The following is a 20,366-nucleotide window of genomic DNA, read 5'->3' as shown; positions in this document are numbered from 1 at the left end:
ATTTTTTAGTCTTTTTTTCTGTGGAAGTAAAATTTCTTTGTAGTGTTGCTTCTTTTTATTTCTTTGGTAGTTAAATGTCTTTACACTGAATGAAAGGGGAACAATTTGGAGGTGTTTTATTGAAACGATTTATTAATTGTAATTTTAGTGTTCTGGCCCAATTTAGGATTAAACTGGACTGAATGTGTATAGTGACTTTAACAGCAGAGTGAAGTTTACCTTACTGTGGGCTCATGGTGTAACACAATGGATAGGAAGCTACTGCAGGCAACTCATGTTTTTATCAAGCTGGGATGTGGCTGTGTTTGTTGAGGCATACTAACACACCCCTGCAGGAGTATGCTTTTACTGTATGTGTGGTATCACAGTACAGGGGAGGGAGAGAGGAGTGACCTTCTTGGAATATTGTGTGTGTTTGTGTGTGCCCGTGTAAAAAGAAAACACCCAGTGAGAGTGTGCGTTTGCATTTGAGGCGTTTTGCATTCCTGAGTGCATGCACTTGTATGTGTATGTGTGTTGTGCTACGGGACCTTGAGGTCATATGCAACTGCAGTACAGTGGAGGAGCAAAGGCAGCAGTGAGGTCATCGCACACACCTTGGCTGTCACTGTCAATAATAGGGATGTGTGTGTGCTGAGTTCAGCTTATCTGTTGAAGTGAATATGACATAAGCGAAGCTTTTACAGCACTTCTGGAAATGGCTGATTGACTGACAGCTGAGCAAATGTGACATCCTAAAGCCACCAACACAGACAGAGCAGTTTTCAAACTCAGATGGTTTTTACTGCAAACTTTGATCTCTGTTAATAATAATAATAGTAATAATATTAAGAATTATTTTAAAAAAATATGAATAAAAGAGAAAAAGTCAGCTCTAAATTAAAATAATTCAATTGTACTCCACAAGGTATATTCTGACACATGGGGGCATAGTGAGATCTAAAGCAATATATACACTTTATTTATCACCAAAACTTTGGTGACTGTTAATCAACCAAAACATGAATAACAAGCAAACTTAATAATAGAAATAAAATAATTTCAGATTCAGTTCTCACCATTCGGTTTCAGTTCCAAAATTCAGTTTTTTGGGACTGACATCCGGTTCCGGTTCAAGAGTAATCAACCGCAGATTAGTAAAACTATGTTTTACTAGCGGACCGAAAGTGTTACTGACGGGAATCTACAGCGTCTTGAGCTGAATTAAGACTTCAGAAGTCATTCGTCATGTCGAATGACCAGCGGATGAACTCTCAGGTTGGTAATAAATGTATTACATGTATAAGACCAAGCGTCATGTTAACAAATGATAGCCGTACAGTAGCTTTTATGCTTATTGTAGCTGTTAGCTACAATAAGCATTGAATTCAGCTTTGACAAACAAATATGATCGACTGTTTCTAGTAGAATTCCAAAGTTGTCATCTTGTACCCTGTCAGAGCCCTGACAGGGTACAAGAAACTATTTTGTGCAACTTTTTTGTATTTTCAGTTTTGAGGGATAAGCCTCTTAAATTTCTCTAACCAGAAATATATGTTAAAAAAAACAAAAGATTTTCAATGTTTTTGTAGTTTATTGCACTTTTTTGCAATTTATGTAATTACTATGCACTTAATGCATACATATTATTAACATTTGGGCTATAATGGTTGTATTGATGTATAGCTCCCAAAAATGGCACTACAGCATGTAAAAATATAATATAAGCTCTGGCGGACTTGGTTCTATGGTAGGTCTTAAAGGGTTAAAATAAGATACCATTAACACTTTGAGTGCAGTTACAGTTAACAGTGAATATAAATTCTACAAATACATTTATTGCATAGTGTTACCCCCCTCCACCATTAACAAATGGTTCAGCCCATAGCAGGACCGGCTTTTTTCTTGTTTTTAGCAGCAAGCCATGCCTATGATTGTGCCAGAGCACATTTTGAACAACACCGCCCCATGTTGTGTAGCTTTCTGGATTTTATACTTATTGGGCTACATATTTATTTATTACACAGGCTATGCAGTACATAGGATCAAAATTCAGTTGTTTTATGTGGACTTTATGTGAAACTAACATGTTTAATTATGTGGGCTACAAAAAATAATTAAGTTATAGACTATATTTATATGAAAAGCATGTATACTTACTGCATTTGAATCACTTTAACCATATGTCACCACCTGCATATGTGTTTGAAAAAAAAGGCTTTGATTTTGCCACCCCATTTGATTTCTCTGCCACCCTCATGCCACCCTAAGAAAATTTCTCTAGATCCGCCCCTGCTCCAAGGCACACATTGCCAGATGTGAGCACAGAAGCCCCAACCAGTCAGAAGAAGCTTACAGTAGCTTATCTTAGCTCAGTGGTTCCCAAACACCACCTCCCCACCTAACCACACACACACATATTTTGTTTTCAAACTCCATTGAGATTTATTTCACACCTCAAACATTTAGTAAACAATTGAACAAATAAAAGTAAACTGCAATAAATTACACGTAGCAATAAAATAAACTACTAATTCTTTTATGCTACGTCCACACCTACATGGTATTTTTGAAAACGTAGCTGATTCTACGTAGCTGATTCACCTCCCACAGGTGTGTCCTGTGGGAGGTGTTGCGGGAGTATGGGGTGTCTGGCCCATTGCTATGGGCCATTCGATCCCTATACAACCATTGCAAGAGCTTGGTTCGCATTGCCGGCAATAAGTCGGACTCGTTCCCAGTGGGTGATGGGCTCCGCCAGGGCTGCCCTTTGTCTCCGGTTCTGTTCATAATTTTTATGGGCAGGATTTCTAGGCGCAGCCAAGTGGCGGAGGGCTTTCGCTTTGGTGGCCTCAGAATCTCATCTCTGATTTTTGCGGATGATGTGGTTCTGTTGGCTTCATCGGGTGAGGGCCTCCAGCTCGCACTGGAATGGTTCGCAGCCGAGTGTGACGCTGCGGGAATGAGGATCAGCACCTCCAAATCTGAGGCCATGGTTCTCAGCCGGAAAAGGGTGGAGTGCCCACTCCGGGTCGGGGATGAATTCCTGCCCCAAGTGGAGGAGTTCAAGTATCTCGGGGTCTTGTTCGCGAGTGATGGGAGAAGGGAGCCGGAGAGCGACAGACGGATTGGGGCTGCAGCTGCAGTAATGCGGACGCTGCACCGGTCCGTCGTGGTGAAGAGGGAGCTGAGTGTAAAAGCGAAGCTCTCAATTTACCGGTCGATCTACGTCCCTACCCTCACCTATGGCCACGAGCTGTGGGTAGTGACCGAAAGAACGAGATCGCGGATACAAGCGACGGAAATAAGCTTCCTCCGAAGGGTGGCTGGCCTCTCCCTTAGAGATAGGGTGAGAAGTTCGGCCATCCGGGAGGGGCTCAGAGTAGAGCAGCTGCTGCTCCACATCGAAAGGAGCCAGCTGAGGTGGTTCAGGCATCTGACAAGGATGCCCCCTGGGCGCCTCCTGGGTGAGGTGTTCCAGGCATGTCCCACCGGGAGGAGGCCCCGGGGCAGACCCAGGACACGCTGGAGAGATTATATCTCTCGGCTGGCCTGGGAACGCCTTGGTATTCCCCCGGATAAGCTGGAGGAGGTAGCTGGGGAGAGGGAGGTCTGGGCCTCTTTGCTTAGGCTGCTGCCCCCGCGACCCGGCCTCGGATAAAGCGGATGAAGATGGATGGATGGATGGATAGCTGATTCTATGCGTTTGGACCTGCGTTTCGAATGAACGAAAACGGCGATTTTTTTAAAACTCCATTTTTGCCTTTACGTGTGGATGAGGAATACAGAGTTCATCACGCAACGTTAAAGGATTGTGCCTTTATTCACGTCACGCTGTGCGCCACGTTATTGTTTACATGAGATGAATTTCTACAATTACAGATAAAGACAGAGTGGGCGATCGTGGCTCAACACTTGGGAGTTCGCCTTGTAATCGGAAGGTTGCCGGTTCGAGCCCCGGCTTGGACAGTCTCGGTCGTTGTGTCCTTGGGCAAGACACTTCACCCGTTGCCTACTGGTGGTGGTCAGAGGGCCCGGTGGCGCCAGTGTCCGGCAGCCTCGCCTCTGTCAGTGCGCCCCAGGGAGGCTGTGTCTACAATGAAGCTGCCATCACCAGTGTGTGAATGTGTGTGTGAATGGGTGGATGACTGGATATTTAAAGCGCTTTGGGGTCCTTAGGGAATAGTAAAGCGCTATACAAATACAGGCCATCTACCATTTACAAAATACTGTTAATCTTAATATCTTCAGTTTTTACTTTACTGTATAAAGAACATCTCCAAAATGTCAGGAGTAGTTAGTCATTACAACAAGTGTTTGTGAACTAAAAATAAAAAATGTGGGATACTGTTTGTCCGTGATTTGAAGAGCCCAGTGCGTGCTCCTGACACAGGGAGAACTAATTCTATCACAGAGACCTACCTCAGCAGTTGTGCAGGTGAAGCCAAAGGGAAGATATGCTTCACCATATTTTCTTGTGTTTGGCTTGGAATGAGGTTGGTTTGGAAACATTTTGGCGATGCTTCATCTCCTGCTTTGCGTTTGTGTAGGAGCCCCGTCAAAAATCTGTCCATTATGCTAGCAGTGTCCAAGCGTTCTTTTTTGTGTGTGTGTGGGCCCCACACTTCGAGAACCTCTGTCTTAGCTAGTGGAGTTGGGCAGTTAAAACAACTTGTTTCAGACTGAGGTTGAACTGAGAGGCTGCACTAGGGCCCAACATAATTGGCCTGTATTTATATAGTGCTTTACTAGTCCCTAAGGACCCCAAAGCGCTTTAAATATCCAGTCATCCACCCATTCACACACACATTCACACACTGGTGATGGCAGCTTCATTGTAGCCACAGCCACCCTGGGGCGCACTGACAGAGGCGAGGCTGCCGGACACTGGCGCCACCGGGCCCTCTGACCACCACCAGTAGGCAACGGATGAAGTGTCTTGCCCAAGGACACAACGACCGAGACTGTCCAAGCCGCGGCTCGAACCGGCAACCTTCCGATTACAAGGCGAACTCCCAAGTGTTGAGCCACGATCGCCCCGAAATTATAAGGATTACTTTGAACCATCAATCATTCAAAGCTACTATGGCAGAGTCAAAAAACATTAAAATAAACAATGTGTAAAAACTTTCAGGGCAATAAATGCACACATTATAATGCATTTTTTTAACTGCATCTCCAAGGTGGATATTTAGCTTGTTGTTAGATTTTAAAGCTTCAATAGCCAAACATTTTATTGTATTTATTCATTGACTAATGGACCACAAATTCTAGGTTTGCTTTCTGTTCTCGCTAAGCAAATTTGAGACCACTGCCACAGCTTTAATAGGACAGTGTACTTACTCCTCCCAAAGTTTTAATCCTGTTAGGTTTTTTTTAATTGATTATGCTCATTATTAACTATGGGCTTCATCTATTATTACAGAGCACCTAGAGTGTGAGTTCTACAGAGGAAAGTAGAACTTCTGTTAGACCGTTCTTTTGCTCTGTGTCATTCATGTGATTTCTGGTTAATTTGTCTGTGCGTATCTTTTTATATTAACAACAGTTAATTCAACACATCTCCCATTTCCCCCGGCACCATCTGCTTGGTTTCTGTCATCTGTTGCCCCTTCTTCTTTGTACTGCTAAACTTTGTCTCTGACAGCAGTAAAACATAGCCAAGAAGATTTCAAAACTTAGTAATCTTAAAGCGCTGTGGTGCAAGGAGTGATATTCTAGATATTAATATTGGTCAACCCATGAAAAAGCTAAAACCAACAAAATAGTCACTAACTTGAGCACCATAGGCACAAGGTATCATGTTTGCCAGTGAGGACTTAAATGCGGGTCTCAAGGTTGTCACAGTTAGGTGTGCTTATTTACAGTGCAATTACAAACTGCTATATACAATGGTGCTGGTAAGGAATGGGACTCCAGGGATCCAGGGAGAGGTAACAAACATCCAGTCATCAAACACTCTTCACAGAACAGAACAATCACTTACAGAAACTCAGGCTTTCCACAGTGAGGGAAAAATCCAGGGAGGTGCCGCAGTGAGGAACCCACAGTGAGTACCACCCAGGTGGGGAGAACAAAATAAACAAAGAGCAAGGCAAAGGAGGGAAGAGAGAAAAAGAGAGAGAGAGAGAGAAAAGAAAAGAGAAGACAACAAACAAGCTAACAAGCCAGGGAGGACCCCCTCCTTGTCCCATGACTGTTCCTTACACTGAAGACTGGAGAGATATGGTTTTAGCTCGGAAACATGGAAAGCATTGTCGATGTGTATGTTGGGCAAAGACTTCACGCAAGCAGAGATGGGGTTAACCTCAATCTGGCCTCAATTTCATATGGAACCGCTAAAATTTGTGGACAGTTTCTTAGATTCTGCTTGAATAGGGCCCTAGTCAGGAGCCAGACCTTCTGCCTAGGAGTATAGGAGTCTGATTCCTTCTGGAGGAAGGTTGCTTGCGTGGTCTTCCAGATACGGCGTCACCTGCACAAATGATGCTAAACAGATGGGGCAGAGTGCTCACCTTCTATTCCCGGAAAGAGCGGGGATTGGTGGCCCAAAGAGGCCTCGAAAGGGAACAGGCCAGTTGCTGAAGAGGTCATGCAATTATGAGTGAATTCCACCCAGGCAAGCTGCATGGTCCACGCGGTTATTGGTGGAGACGATGCATGGAGTGCAGATTCCAGCTCCTGATTGTTTTGTTCAGCTTGACCATTGGTCTGGGGACGAAAACCAGATGACAAACTGACCTTCATGCCAATTGCTGAACAGATCTCTTTCCAGACCTGGGGCCCGCGATCGGAGAGAATGTCAAGAAGGATCCCGTGGAGGCAGAAAATGCGGTCTGTGAGGAGCTGAACCATGTCCAGTGCTGTGGAAGGTTTGGGTTGGGCGCCAAAGTGTGCATCTTTTGAAAAGCGATTTACTATGGTGAGTATTACCGTGTTTCAACTGGAAGGGCTCAGACCAGTCACACAGTTGAGAGTGATGTGGGACCAGGGTTGTCCAGGAGTTGGAAAGTGCCTGAGCAGACCTGCAGGAGGAAAGCTGGAAGACTTATTCTGTGCACAGATAGAACAGGAAGAGAAGTATTCTCTAGCATCCTTTATCAGTGTAGGCCACCAAAAGAGATGCTATAGGAAGGTGAAGGTCTAATGGATGCCAGGATGCCATGTAAATTTAGTTATGTGTGCCCAGTGGCATATACGGAAGCAGAAATGAAGAGCCGGCTGGGCAGGCCGTTACCGGAGTATTGCTGTGACAGAGCATCATGCTTGATGTTGTGTGAACTGTGTCTGTAAGTTATGGAAAAGTGGAAATGGGTAAAAAACAGGGCCCACCTGGCTTGTCAGGCATTAAGCTGTTCAGCTGTCTGTAGGTAGGCTAGATTCTTGTGATCCATCCAGACTATGACTCGAGCCAAGGTCTCAACACCTCCAAGGTGAGGACGTTGTCGTTCTGTTCTGCAAGAGAGAGACTGCAACAAAACTTTTTTTAAGAAGTTTGAATGCAGCTTTGACTGGGTGACACCACTGAAAGGGTATTTTGGGAGAGGTTAGTTGGGTCAGAGGCAAGACAAGACTGAAATCCCTGATGAAGCGATGGTAAAAATTAGCGAATCCCAGGAACCGTTGCAGCTGTCTGCAGTCTCGGACCAGCCAGAGATGCTGGTTCCCAGCTTGATATCCAGTGTTTGTTCCAATCAATGCAGGGGTTGTGTAAACATAGCCGGGGTGATCCAGAATGAGAGGTGCTTTGAACATGTAGAAACTATTCTGCTCCATGTGATTACCCGAAAGGGAGAGAGTGACAGAATTGGTCTTATGAGTGATGTCAGGTGTTGACCATCCAGGGCACTGACCATGGAAACATTACATTTTTGCACCAGGCAATCATTAAAGTAAAGGTGCAACATTTTGGCCACATGGGAGAGGAGTTGATGTCCCATGTGACCCTTCTTATGCATTATAAGCACTCACCGGCCGCTAATCTATGGTGGTGTTCAGCGGGGGTTTGATAAGAGGGTCTGAGCTGCAAAATCACTTCTCACCTTCTCATGTCTTTCGGCCGCATCAGCAGTGCTTCTGCCCGAATCAACGAACTCTGGGAATTGGCGTTTTGCATCTCCTGATGTGCCCACATGTGATCATGAATCCTAATACACAAAGGTATAAGAGAGTCTAGGGAAGCAGGCAAATCTCAACCACTAGTTCATCTTTTAATTCATTACAGAGGTTATTTAATGAAGTTCCCCTGAGGGCATTCTTTCCCAGCCTCTGTCCTTCGCTCCGTTTACCTTGCTTGAGGTTCAGCAGACCAAAACACAGGGCATGCAGTCAAAAGGGTCCTTAGCACATTTGTTTTGTGCAGTTCTTGCCAAAAACGAAGTCCAGTGTCTTATTTCAAAATAAAGCTGTTTGCAATTCTTTAAAGGTTTGTGACTTATATAATATAGAGGCCTGAAACTTAGTCCTTCATGCACCATACATCCTCAGGCATGCTGCTTTATTTGACTTAAACACGTACACACAGCAGATAAACACTAGCCAGAGAATATGAATTTAAGGAAATGCAATGCTAGTTCATGTCATCCTGTAAAATCACTACCACTCAGTGCCTTTAGAAGGCTTTTGCCATCTTTACAGAAGGAAACACCTGCCATTACAATAAATCTAACCTGTCTTTTCAACTTGGGCAGGCAAGCTGTCGCTTATCTTCATCATCATGTTTATTTATATTTATTCACATCAACACTGAACAATAACAAACAATAATATATTTATAATTAAATTACAATTGATCCTTCAGTTTAAAAATGTTTGTGCTTTACAACCTCTAATAGCTCACTGCCTCCATTACCATTTCTCTCTCCTCTCTTTTACATCCCACTGCTATCCATTGCCTTCTTGGCTTTCTTGTCCGCCCCTTTAAACTTTAAACTCGACTTAAGTGCTTGTGTCTCTCCAGACATAGTGACAGCTGTGACTGAGAATGTGCTGCAGCAGTTTGACTCTAACCTCTTCTGTCCTTGGTATGGAGTGAATATTAGCAGCATATGCGTGCCAATATTAGCTCCACAAACTAGTGGCAGGTAGCAGAAACAGGCCAAAGACAGCATGATAACATCGGGAAGATGATGGTAAAAGATCTCTCAATTTTGGGGGTAAAATACTGTCCCAGCTGTACTCCCCTGTGATTTGCACATCTCACCTAGTTCTAAGCTCCCTTCTATAATAGGCGGGCCCCTTTGAAAGCATTTGACTGCATTTCAAAACAAATTTGAAAAATGAGTCAGATTAAGAGTTTGCTCAAGACTAATCATATCTTTTCATTTTATGTCACAGGTCAGGGAACACTCAGGTGTTGAAGCTGGCAGTAATATCAAATGATCGTTTATTTGAACCTACAAATAATGTAAAACACAAAGCAGTGCACAGAGGTGGCAGGAGTACCAACCAGTGAGAGAGACAAACGCAGCAGAGAACTCACAATCAAGAGGAAAATTAGACAACAGCTTTTTCAAGACTAACACACCATTTCCTTGTATTGACAACATTTAGGAAATTATACTGTACTCGTATATAAGGATTCTAAATATCACATGTATATAGTTTGTCTTCAAACATTTGACCTCTGACCTCACGTTTACATTTTTGCCTTTCCTTTAAGTTGGCCCTAAACGAGTTCTTGTTCAGGACTACTTTCATACTAAACTTCCTAAACTGACCCGTGAGATGTCTATAAATACAGCAGCAGGATTGCCCTCAGCCTGGATGCAATTATCTGGAATCGTTACTCTTGAATAGACCGGAAGTGCATCTCAGTTCAGTATTGGTGGATGGTTACCTTCACCCCTGTAAGATACGGTCCAAGATGGGAAAAAGTGCACTTAACAAAGCCCAAACTACCCCAGAGGCACTGCACAGCAGGCAGCACTATATGCACTATGACATTGCAGAAGAAATGTTTGAGTTGTGGCTTCCTTCTCAACAACCTTAAAGTGGTATTCCAGAGATGTTCACATCTGTGCTTTTATAGGACCTGAAGAATGTTAATCCTTTTAAAGAACTGGAAATTTGGGTTGCAATGTGGTACGCAGATGCACTGCACCTTTAGGCAGACCTAGACAGCTTAAATGAAAGTCAAAAGAAAGCTGACGTGAACTGGCATTGAGATCTCCTAATCCAGCTGATCTAAAAGCATTGCAACTGAGCTGCAACAAATGCTTTATTACAAATCAAGCACAGAAAGCGTGATATTGCTGACTGTCATCTAAAGTCATTATCATACTAACTGTCTCATTTACACTGCAGTACAATTATTTTGAGAGATTGTTTTTGTATAAAAGTCTTGAATCTTACCCATATGGAAAAGATATATGTAAATCTTATAAAGTTTGTATCTGTCTTGTGTGAAACTTGTATGAAAAGCATATAAGTGTGAAAACAGATATAAGATCCCTTGAAAAATTATATAATGAAACTTGTATGTTTTGGATACTTACTAAAACAATGTATGAAAGTAATGCGAAAGTGGCCACTTTCATGAGTAAATCATGTAAGCCTTATATGATTTACTCATGAAAGTGGCCACTTTCATGAGTAATCACATATAAGTTTTTACTATTTCTTTTCCGTATGGGTAGCCTCACCTGTTATATCAATCTCACATGAATATGTATGTCATCTGTCTGTTATATTGGTATATGCCATCTGATTTGCATATGTTCCAGAGTAGTGCATTTTTTATCAGTTGGACTGTGACTTTAACCTGGCTTTTAAAGCGATTTCCTTCCCTCCATAACAGCTAAAATTTAAATAAGAGGCGCAAAAGTGCCAGACACTGTGGTGCAATAAGCCTATGTACAGCACAGTGGGAAGCCCATCAAACTGGATTCCTTCAAACTATGCAGTGAGGGCTATTTTAGTGGTGGTTCCCTGCTGCTATGTTTTTGGCTTGTTTCTGCTGGTAGAAAATTTTAAAGGGCTTCCAGTCCAGTGATGCAGAAATGACATAAAAATAATGTTTGAAAAAAAGGAAGTGTTTGACCTTGAGGCTTGATACTGGCTGCTATCCTCAGAGGGCTGTCTGGCCTCTGACTGTGCTTGCACGCACATGCTGCTGCTGCTGTGCGTGTGTGTGTGTGTGTGTGTGTCTGTGTCTTAGAAATAAGGGATACAAGAGGAGGGAAGAACAGTGAAACTTTTCAGACATAAAACAATAAAACATATTTATCATTTACTCACATAAGTCTATCGGCTGCATGCACCTTATATCTATGTAACACTCATAGCTTCTCGGTGACAAATGCTTCAATTTTTTTTCTATCGATGTACTGTAAACATGTGCATGTGCATCTTATACTGTATGAAAAAGGAAAGAAAAACAAATAAAGTTACCTTTCATTGATTTGGTATGTATTTTTTTATCAGTGATTCTGAGGAAAGCTTAACAGCAACTAAACTTGTTAACATAGTCTGTATATAAAAGATGGATGAACAATGCAGAAGCGCCTTAAAGCTGCAATTTTTCTAATGGCCAGCAGAAGGTGGCTCTTCTGGACTTCCAGTTGTACAGAAGTCTTTTGTTTCCTTGGCTTCCTGCTCCTTTTCTCATGGGCAGTTTTCCCAACTCTGCTCGGATCAGCTGGTTCATGCAGTGACAAAGCATAGGTTCATAGAAGGTTCAAGGAAGTTCCTTTGTTGGAAATGTAGCTTCGTTTTCTAAGCGGTGAACATGGCAGATTTGGTTCCAAATTATCACTGAGATGTGGATCATCTAATAGGTCCATCTTTCTCTTTAAAGCGATTCACATTAAGTAACTTCGTAATAACACAAATACAAAAGTAAGTAAAAGTGTGATAGTAATCGGGGGGAAAAAAATATGGGAGACTGGCAGCTGAAGAGAAATCTACTCAAAGGGAACCCAGACAGAAAAAGAAAAAAAAAGCTGTGACGTTGTGTCTAGAATGACTCTGCAGTTAGTGCTTCTGTGTGTGTTTCTGTGTGTGCTGCTCTATACTCCAAAAATGGTTGCAGACACAAAGGAACACTGGCTCTCAGAGACACACTCATCCAGTGGACCAAAGCTTCCCTTTAATGCACACTTGTTAATTATTCACAGTATCCACCATTACAGTGCTACTGGGCCAGAGCCAAAAGTATGTGTCCCTGTTTTCCCACAGTACATCTGAAAACAAAAAACAGCTTTTCAGTCAAAACCAATGCATGTGCATTCAGGTATACAAAGCAACAAGATGTTTTATTTTCGGCACAAAGCAGCCATTTGTGATGTGCAGCTTCAGTCAGTTTTGGTTTTCAGCTGCAGTGCCAGTTTTTATGTGTATTTCAGGACCACGGACAGATACATATTAGAATTGGTGCTGTTTGTGCAAGAAGCAAAGATCACAGTTCATTTTATTTCAGCTTCTTTCAGCTTCAGCTATTTTCATTTTGGATTGCACTCAAGTACCTTTGCATGTTCCTAATAATACTTATCTTATTCTGGGTTCTTAGTGCAGCCCCTCAGTTCATCCTCTCCCCTTTGACAGACCTTTGTAAATGGAAAGCCTCAGTTATGTATTAGTTGACTGTATTATATATTATATGCACTATATGTTAGAATCCACCACCATAGTAGATCTCGTTGAAACCAGCTGGTTTTATTTGTTCAACATGGTTTTGTGATTGTCAGTAAAATAACTGTGCAAGTCAGACTTGGAGTTAATGATGTAATGGCCACTGGTAGAGTAAATATTGTATTATTTAGTTAATGCTTGTGTTTCATTGTTAAGATGACAAAATTATTATGTTAAGCTAGTTTTATTTTCGGCTGCTAATGGGAATTAATGGATGCAAATCCTCCATTTATTTTACTTAACAGATTATATTACCCTTTCAGCTTCTTTCCTTTTGCAGCACTCAAAGGAGCTAAGAAAGTCTGGCTCTTCGTGTCCCATGTGTTTGTAATAGTGGTGATGTTTCTGTCTTGTATATGTGCTTGTGAGTGTGTTAGTTCAGTCCTGGCGTGTGCCTCAGCTGTTGGGAACATGCATCGATCCTCTAAGACACGTCTGTTGACAGGTTGTGTTGCCAGGGGAACCACAGATGCTGTCATCTTCTACTTGCGTAACCATGGTGATAGTCCCTTCAGCAGTGTGTTGTGTCTGCTTGCTTCACTGTCAAATGATAGGACAAAGACATACACAGCATGTGGAGGCAGGATTTGCGAAGCAGCACCCGTTTGATGGGCAGACATCTGACAGAGCAGAGCTACATACAGACTGACTGAGGTGCACTGTCTCGCTCTCCATGTGGAGCGCTCTAAAAGGACCCAGCTGAGCGCTCTGTATGATAGGGACAATGGGAAACTACAACTAGTGCAAAAGTAAAACAAAGAAAAATAAATATATCTCCTGTTCAGTGTAATGAAAAACATAAAGCTGTAACAAAGGTTCTTCATATACAGATACGCTTTGCAAATCTAAACCTAGAAAACTAAAGAGACAGTCGTTATATTCTTATATATTCAGCTGAGGATGACAGTGATAATGCTCTTTATTTCCTCAGGTCCAGGGATGATGTCATCAATGATGTCATCAGGAGGACGCCAAGACCCACCAGGACAGCCTGCCTTCAGCTCTGACTACCTGTCTGGTGAGGGTGAATGGACTGAAAGTCATGTAGTAGATAGTAATTTTATCACTCTGCCTACAGTCACAGGAGAAAACCTCTGTAAACACTTTGGTGATTCATTTTGGGCTCAGTCATCCACGGCATTTTCTAAAATCTGGTCATTCAAATTGTCAGAAAGGAGGTTTATGCAGGGTATGCTCATTGGCTAATGGCGTGTGATTGACAAAACGAGCTCTCACTAATCACATTGTGATCACATTCACCCCTTCACATCCATTCATACAAGCACTTTTTTCTGTGCTTTTTTTATGTAACTGCTTTTTATCTAACATCCACACACCCTCACACTCCGATGGATACAGCAGAGAGCAACTTTGTGGTTAATATCTTGCCCAAGGATATTTGGCATGCTGACTGAAGCAGCCAGGGATCAAACCATCAGTCTACCAATTAGTAGATGACCTGCTCCACCATATGTGAATTAAATTCAAAATGTAGCTGTTAAAAAGTTTGAAGCTAACAGAAGACTTCAGCAGTTGACCTATGTACCAAAGTTACATATTTATACCATAAATTGAGGTTACTGTGCCTCATTCAGGATTTGTTGCTTGTTAAAATGCAAAGAGGAATGTTTTTCCTTTGAAAGAAAAGCTGTTGGTTAACCTGCAGCCACTTTACTGAGCAAAAACTTTGCATTTTCCAATCTTCTCTGGTGTGGGGATTATAAAGTAAGTATGCAACGCAATTTATTATCATGCATCAATTGCACAGGAATCATGTACAAAGGAAACAGCGAGGAAAAAAACATCCATTTTCAAAGTATCCTGTCAAAAACCATTACTGTGTGGTGTCTGAGGCTTTTGTAAATTTTTTGTTGCATATATATCTTTGTATTCAGTTTTTGTTACTCCATGCACCAAAATAAAATGCAGGTAGAGTTAGATGCTGATTTTATTTGCATTGGTTGACATTTGTTCTGCCCATTTGTTTGTTTATGTTCTGTCCCACTGCTTTATTTCTCCCTGCTCCTCGTCGTCTTCTTCTTTTTTCCACTCTGTTCATTTTGCTTCTCTCTTTGACTCTCGGTCCCCACTGTCCTTTCTCCATTTGCCAATTTTCTTTGCCTCTGTCTGTCCGGCTCTTTCTCTTGGTCAGGTCCTATGCGTGGGATGACAGATCAGTGGAGCCTGAACAAGACAAAGGACAGCAGCAAGCCTGACTCATTTCTAGGTCCATTTTACTTTTTCACCTTCTGTGCCATGAATACCTTTAACTGCAAACTAAGTAGCAGGTCACTGTATTTTGTCTCTTCTTGCTTTGAATCTAAATAAAATAAAAAGACTCAAGAATCTGTTGCAGATTCTGGTATTTACTTTAATGTGGGGGTTTTGAAATAAAGATGGGGTTAAAATTGCACATACATGGTCAGAATCCTGCATATAGCATATCTAATATTTGTTTAAATATGCCTTAGTAAGTTTTACTGTCACCGGGCACTTTTAGTACTAATCGAAAGCTGTAAAGGCGTTTGGCAGAATTATAATTGGATGCATTTCATCCATTTCACCACTGGCTTCTATGTGAGTCTGCCTCATTCACAATTACATCCACTCTGTTCTGTGTACTTGTGCCACTGGTACAAAACAGCCCCTGAACATGATGCTGCCACTACCATGCTCCAACAGCTGGGATAATATTCTTGGGGTTGAAAGCTTTATCATTTCACCTCTCATCCGAGAAACCTCTGCAGTTGTTCAGTTCAGAATTGAAGTCTTTTTTTTTCAATAATTGAAACATGCCTACTTTACACACACAGTCATCACACTACAAACAGTTTCTACCTCTCTGTCAGTGCAACACAGCAGCCTACAAACCTATTGAAGAGATGTGGGCAGCTAATCTCCGAGCAGACAAACCGCTTAGACACTGAATTAATTACTTAATTAATTAATGAATTATTAATTATGTGACAGAGAAAGTGTTCATAGGAGTTTTTGCAGGCATTTGACAAAACTAAGTACACCCCAAGAGGGAGAATCTTTTTCACACTCTTCTTTACAACATCGCTTCAGTTCTTTGTGCTTTGCTGGGATTTGCTTATGCACAGCTCTCTTAGGTTCCTTCCTCACTATTTCAGTCAGGTTGAGGTTTCCACTGGGTATTTGCATCACCTTAATTCTTTTCCTTTTCACCGTTGTGTTGTTGCTAGTGTGCTTGGGATCCTTGTCCTATTGCATTACCTAATTTTAGCTCTTGAACATGTAAATTATAGTCAAATGTGAGGCAACATTTTTATAGAGAGGCGTTCTTAGCTTTCTCAGTGACTGAAAGGTAAAACAAGGCTAAATCATCACCCTTCCAAGACAGTGCTTGACAGTTGGAATGAGGGATTTGTGCTAATATGCCAGGTTTGGTTTTTGCCAAACATGGCAGTCAGCATTCTGCACTTTGGTCTCTTCTGGTCAAAGGACATTATTTTACAAGTCTTGTGGTTTGTTTAGATATAACGTTACCATCAGTATTTAACTTCTCTCCCAGCTGCATGTGGTATGAGCATATAAAGTATACAACATTCAAACAGACAGCTTCCTGTTGGTGATGTAGCTCCTTGCTGTTTCTCTCCATCAGGCTTTTCTCAACCTGGGATTGGAGGGACCATGGGGTCCAGTATGCCACCCTTCCAGACCAGTATGAGCACTACTCTTGGCCAGACTGGAATGAGTCCAGCTATGGACACCCAGAAAAGTTCAAGCCATTTTGGTGTGGAAAGCAAAACCATCAGTAACACCAGTGGGAGCAGTCCCTTTAAAAGCAGCGATCCATTTTCTTCCGGTGGCATGGGAATCCATTCCATGAATCACTCTGCAGGTATCACACTGGAGCTTGGTTGCACGTAATACTGCATTCTGGGGCAGCAGGGGAGGGGGGAGTGAAGGACCAGTGAATCAAAATGTTAATATTGATTCAATATCGATAATATATAAAGGACTCATAAACTTTCCCAGACCAAATGGGTTTGGTTGCATGTCTAACACAGCTATAGCAACAAGTGGAGATCACGGATGGAGTTCACGGTCCGTGAACATCACATTTAATTTAATAAAAGCTGAGATGTTATGCTATTCTTGCTTTAATACTACTGAAGAGACGCAAAGGCAGAGCAGGAGGGAACAGTGGTGACAGGAGAAGTAACACCCTGATCACACAGGCCATGCTTTCAGCAGCAGAGGGCAGTCTTTTCTAGTTTTCACCGTCACTGGAACACTCCCAGCTCTGCTGTTTTGTTGCTGGTGACCTTATTGCTTTACACTCTGTGCACCCGGCTACTGTCCTTATCATCAATCGACAAACTGGATCAACAGACAAATGAAACAGTGACCATTTTAAATAATGTAGCTCCACACAGTGTTCATTAGTTCCTGCAGTGAAGAGAAAATAGTAGCCTAACGTAGATTTAGTACACCACATGACATTTGTAGTTGTCTTTATTATGAATTTCTAATGTTTATCATAATCAGTAGCAACTGGGTGTCAACTAAATTTGTTGTTGCCAGGTAACAGAAACACAAACCCAGAGTAGTGCATCAGAGTTTTCCTGCTCATGTAATTGTACATTTTAGAAACTAGAATAGAAACATGCATATTCTCCTGCAAATGCTTTTATATGTCTTCATTATGTTGTCATCTACATCTAACTCTAGATTCTGCCAAAAATCAAACCCTGCTATCAAGAGTCAAAAGAAAATGGCCTGCAAAAAAACAACTAAAGGGCTCTAAAGCCCACACTTGAACTCTTATACTGACTTTCCAAGTTTCCATTTTAGGCAGAACTTATTAAACATTTAGTAATATTTTTATTCATTAGCTTTTCTGTATTCTGCTTGTTGGTGTACTAAAGATAGTCCTTCTAGCTTAAAGCCAGCTAACAGTTATGTAACAGCTTCTATTGAGTTAAGTCCCTGTCTCTCAGCAGATCTCATGCATCAATGACCCAATGAATATATATACTAGATACTTTCAAAATTGCTCTTCTAAAGCCAAAGGTGAGCTCAGCTGTTAGCCATTAAAGGCTACTGTAATGGATGCATTTGTACACCACAATTGTTGCAGCAGCTAACATATTTTGCAGATAATTACAGTTTGTTGAGCCTTATCTATGTTAAATTCTTCTCAAGTAAGGACAACAAACATATGTTCAGAGAACATCACAATGTGCATTATGTCAATACCTGATAAAAATCTGAAGCTGTGAGCTAGCTAGCTTTATTTGGCTATTGATGAAGCTTTCTCCTACTGGCTGAAAATTGGTAGTTGGTCCTTCTCCTTTTACATCAGTGTTTCCAAACCACTGTGCCGCGAGAAATGATCGGGTTTGCCCTGGAAGATTATCTGGTTCTACCTGATTAGGACTCTTAAGCAACACCACCAAACCAAAAGTGTCACAAAAAGCAATTTGATGATCTTCCCCCGCGCACCAGGTATAGCAGAATGGGCTCAATTTGTCCCCAGTATACCTTGTATGCTTTCTTCTGACCATTACTCATGCTAGGGCCTTCATCTGGGTCAGAATTTTCTCCAGGACTCAGGTCAGATTGACTGCTTTATCTTTTCAAATATTTATCTATTGCTATTATAAGCTGCATGGTCTCAGAGCATGACTATTATGTAATTTCTGTTTTACTGGCAGTTGGCAACCCATTTAATTAGAGCAGGTAGTTGTACTGCCCTCTAGTGGAACAGAATGTAATTGGTCTGCCCATTAGTCACGCTGGTCGTTTAGAGCAGCGGTCTCCAACCTTTTTTGCGCCACGGACCAGTTTATGCCCGACAATATTTTCACGGACCGGCCTTTAAGGTGTCACGGATAAATACAACAAAATAAAACTAGCACCGGCACCGAAAAAAAGAAGATTTATTCATAACACACGTGAAAAGACTCAGGAAAACCGAGTTAACGCTAAAAACGATAACAAAATAACGCTGAAAACCAGACATTTCACCCCTGAGCCTCAACTCTCACGGCCTGGTACCAAACGAGTCACGGACCGGTACCGGTCCGAGGCCCGGGGGTTGGGGACCGCTGGTTTAGAGTACTCATCAGGTGGAATCAGATAATCTTCCACGGCACACCTGATCATTTTTCATGGCACACCTATGTGCCGCAGCACAGTGGTTGGGAAGCACTGCTCTAAGCGACCCAGATGAAGGCCCTGGCATGAGCAGTGGTCACAAGAAAGCAAAAAAGGTATATTGGGGACAGACCGAGCTATACTTGGTCTGCGGGGGAAAATTCTCAAAATGCTTTTTGTGACATTTTTTTTGGTGGTGTGCCGTGTGATGTTTCTAAAGTGAAATATGCGCCGTGGCTCCAAAAGGCTGGGAAACACGGTTTTACATAACCAAGGTGAAAAAATGTAACCTTCCTGCTTGACAATCCTGCTTGTCCCCTCACTCAGAACTCATCTGCTGTCCCTCAATTTCTCTTAACAGTTGTTAACAGTAAAGGACAAGCAAATGTGATAAAAGTGCAGACTTTCAGGTTTAATTTAAGAGTTTCACAAAATATATTGCATTAAGTGTTGGGATGAGACTCTATGACAGAGACTCTATGGAACTGCAAATATGTGGTACAATGAGATACTGATGCAAGTGAGGAAAGGCCATCGTCAGACTGACAAATCCAAATAAACCTGTCAGAGAGATAAAAGAAGCTAGCAAACACTTTCAGAGTGGCTAAATCAACAGTCTGCTGCAAAAGAAAAGATTTTCTCAAGGCAAAGAAATAAGATATTCATCTAGACTTTCATCCAGGCGTTAAAAACGGAAAGAAAATGGGGGCCTATGTAGTGTAGAATTCCTAATGTAATTCATCTGTAATTCCTGAACAATTAGTGCAATCCTTTTGTAAAACCCTTGAATAAAAGTCTACACTTTAGTCACATTTTGATTGAATTATTTAAAACCCACTGTGGTGGTGTCCAGAGGCAAAGACGCACTCTAACTAACTGTAAGTACGAAGTGAGAAAGCAGTAATGTCATTCCATTGACGCTGAAATCATAATTTCCTGTCGACACAGTTGCCAGAAACATCTTAAAAGTTTGTTTTTTGATTGTCCCACATTATCTTTAAGCTTCAGTGAGCATGAATAACTCATCCCTGTCGGCAGGCAGAAAACAGAAACCCAAATTTGGGGTGATGGCGAGTCATGCCCCTCCACTTCCTCCTGTCTCACATCACTGGGTATCTAATGAAGCAACAATAAAAGAGCAAAAAAACAAAAACATGTTACTTAAAGTCACAGGGGGATTAAATTGGATCTGTCTAGGCATTGGCACAATTTAGGAATTTACATTCATGGAAGTGTCATTGCTGAGGTGCTTTATAAGTATGGAAAATAGTCATTTATAACACAAATTCTGTGTGTCTTTTTAAGTTGTGTCTACAACTCAGTGTGGGGATATTTCTGCAGGATACTGATGACACATTTTCCAAACATGCTTCTATTCTTCTGCGTTTACTATCCTGTGTTTAAGGCTTGCAGTCCACTGCGCTCCTGCTCTGTCTGCGGTAAACCTTAAATAGAATTTGGCAAATTACAGCTCATACTGTGTTTTTGCATGGGTCATGTGTTCAAAGCAGCCCATGCTCCAACCTTAATGTATTTCATGGCGGTTTGCCAGAGTCCAGATTAAGAAGTACTCCCATTAAATATGTTATCCTATTAAATATAGATGATAATATCCCTGGTCTTGTCTTCCT

The 20,366-nt window shown here is 41.8% G+C and overlaps 1 protein-coding gene across 5 annotated transcripts in view; it reads left to right on the top strand.

Annotated features, from left to right (window-relative positions):
- Positions 1 to 20,366, top strand: part of LOC146554218 (uncharacterized) — a 135,715-nt gene that overhangs the window by 37,132 nt on the left and 78,217 nt on the right. For 4 of the 5 annotated variants that reach the window (XM_085253212.1, XM_085253210.1, XM_085253209.1 and 1 more), the window contains exons 3-5: positions 13,541 to 13,627; positions 14,762 to 14,836; positions 16,235 to 16,474. In XM_085253212.1, coding sequence (XP_085109338.1) covers positions 13,541 to 13,627; positions 14,762 to 14,836; positions 16,235 to 16,474 — 402 coding nt within the window. The remainder of the gene's footprint in view (positions 1 to 13,540; positions 13,628 to 14,761; positions 14,837 to 16,234; positions 16,475 to 20,366) is intronic. The other variant, XM_085253208.1, reaches the window with a different exon arrangement.

This window comes from Mchenga conophoros, linkage group LG18, assembly GCF_057382185.1.
Source record: "Mchenga conophoros isolate Kocher_MC1m ecotype Shallow Benthic linkage group LG18, M_conophoros_male_GT1.1, whole genome shotgun sequence".
NCBI classification, from domain to species: domain Eukaryota; kingdom Metazoa; phylum Chordata; class Actinopteri; order Cichliformes; family Cichlidae; genus Mchenga; species Mchenga conophoros.
Note: the sequence above shows the minus strand (reverse complement) of the source record. Positions and strands in the feature narration are given on the sequence as shown.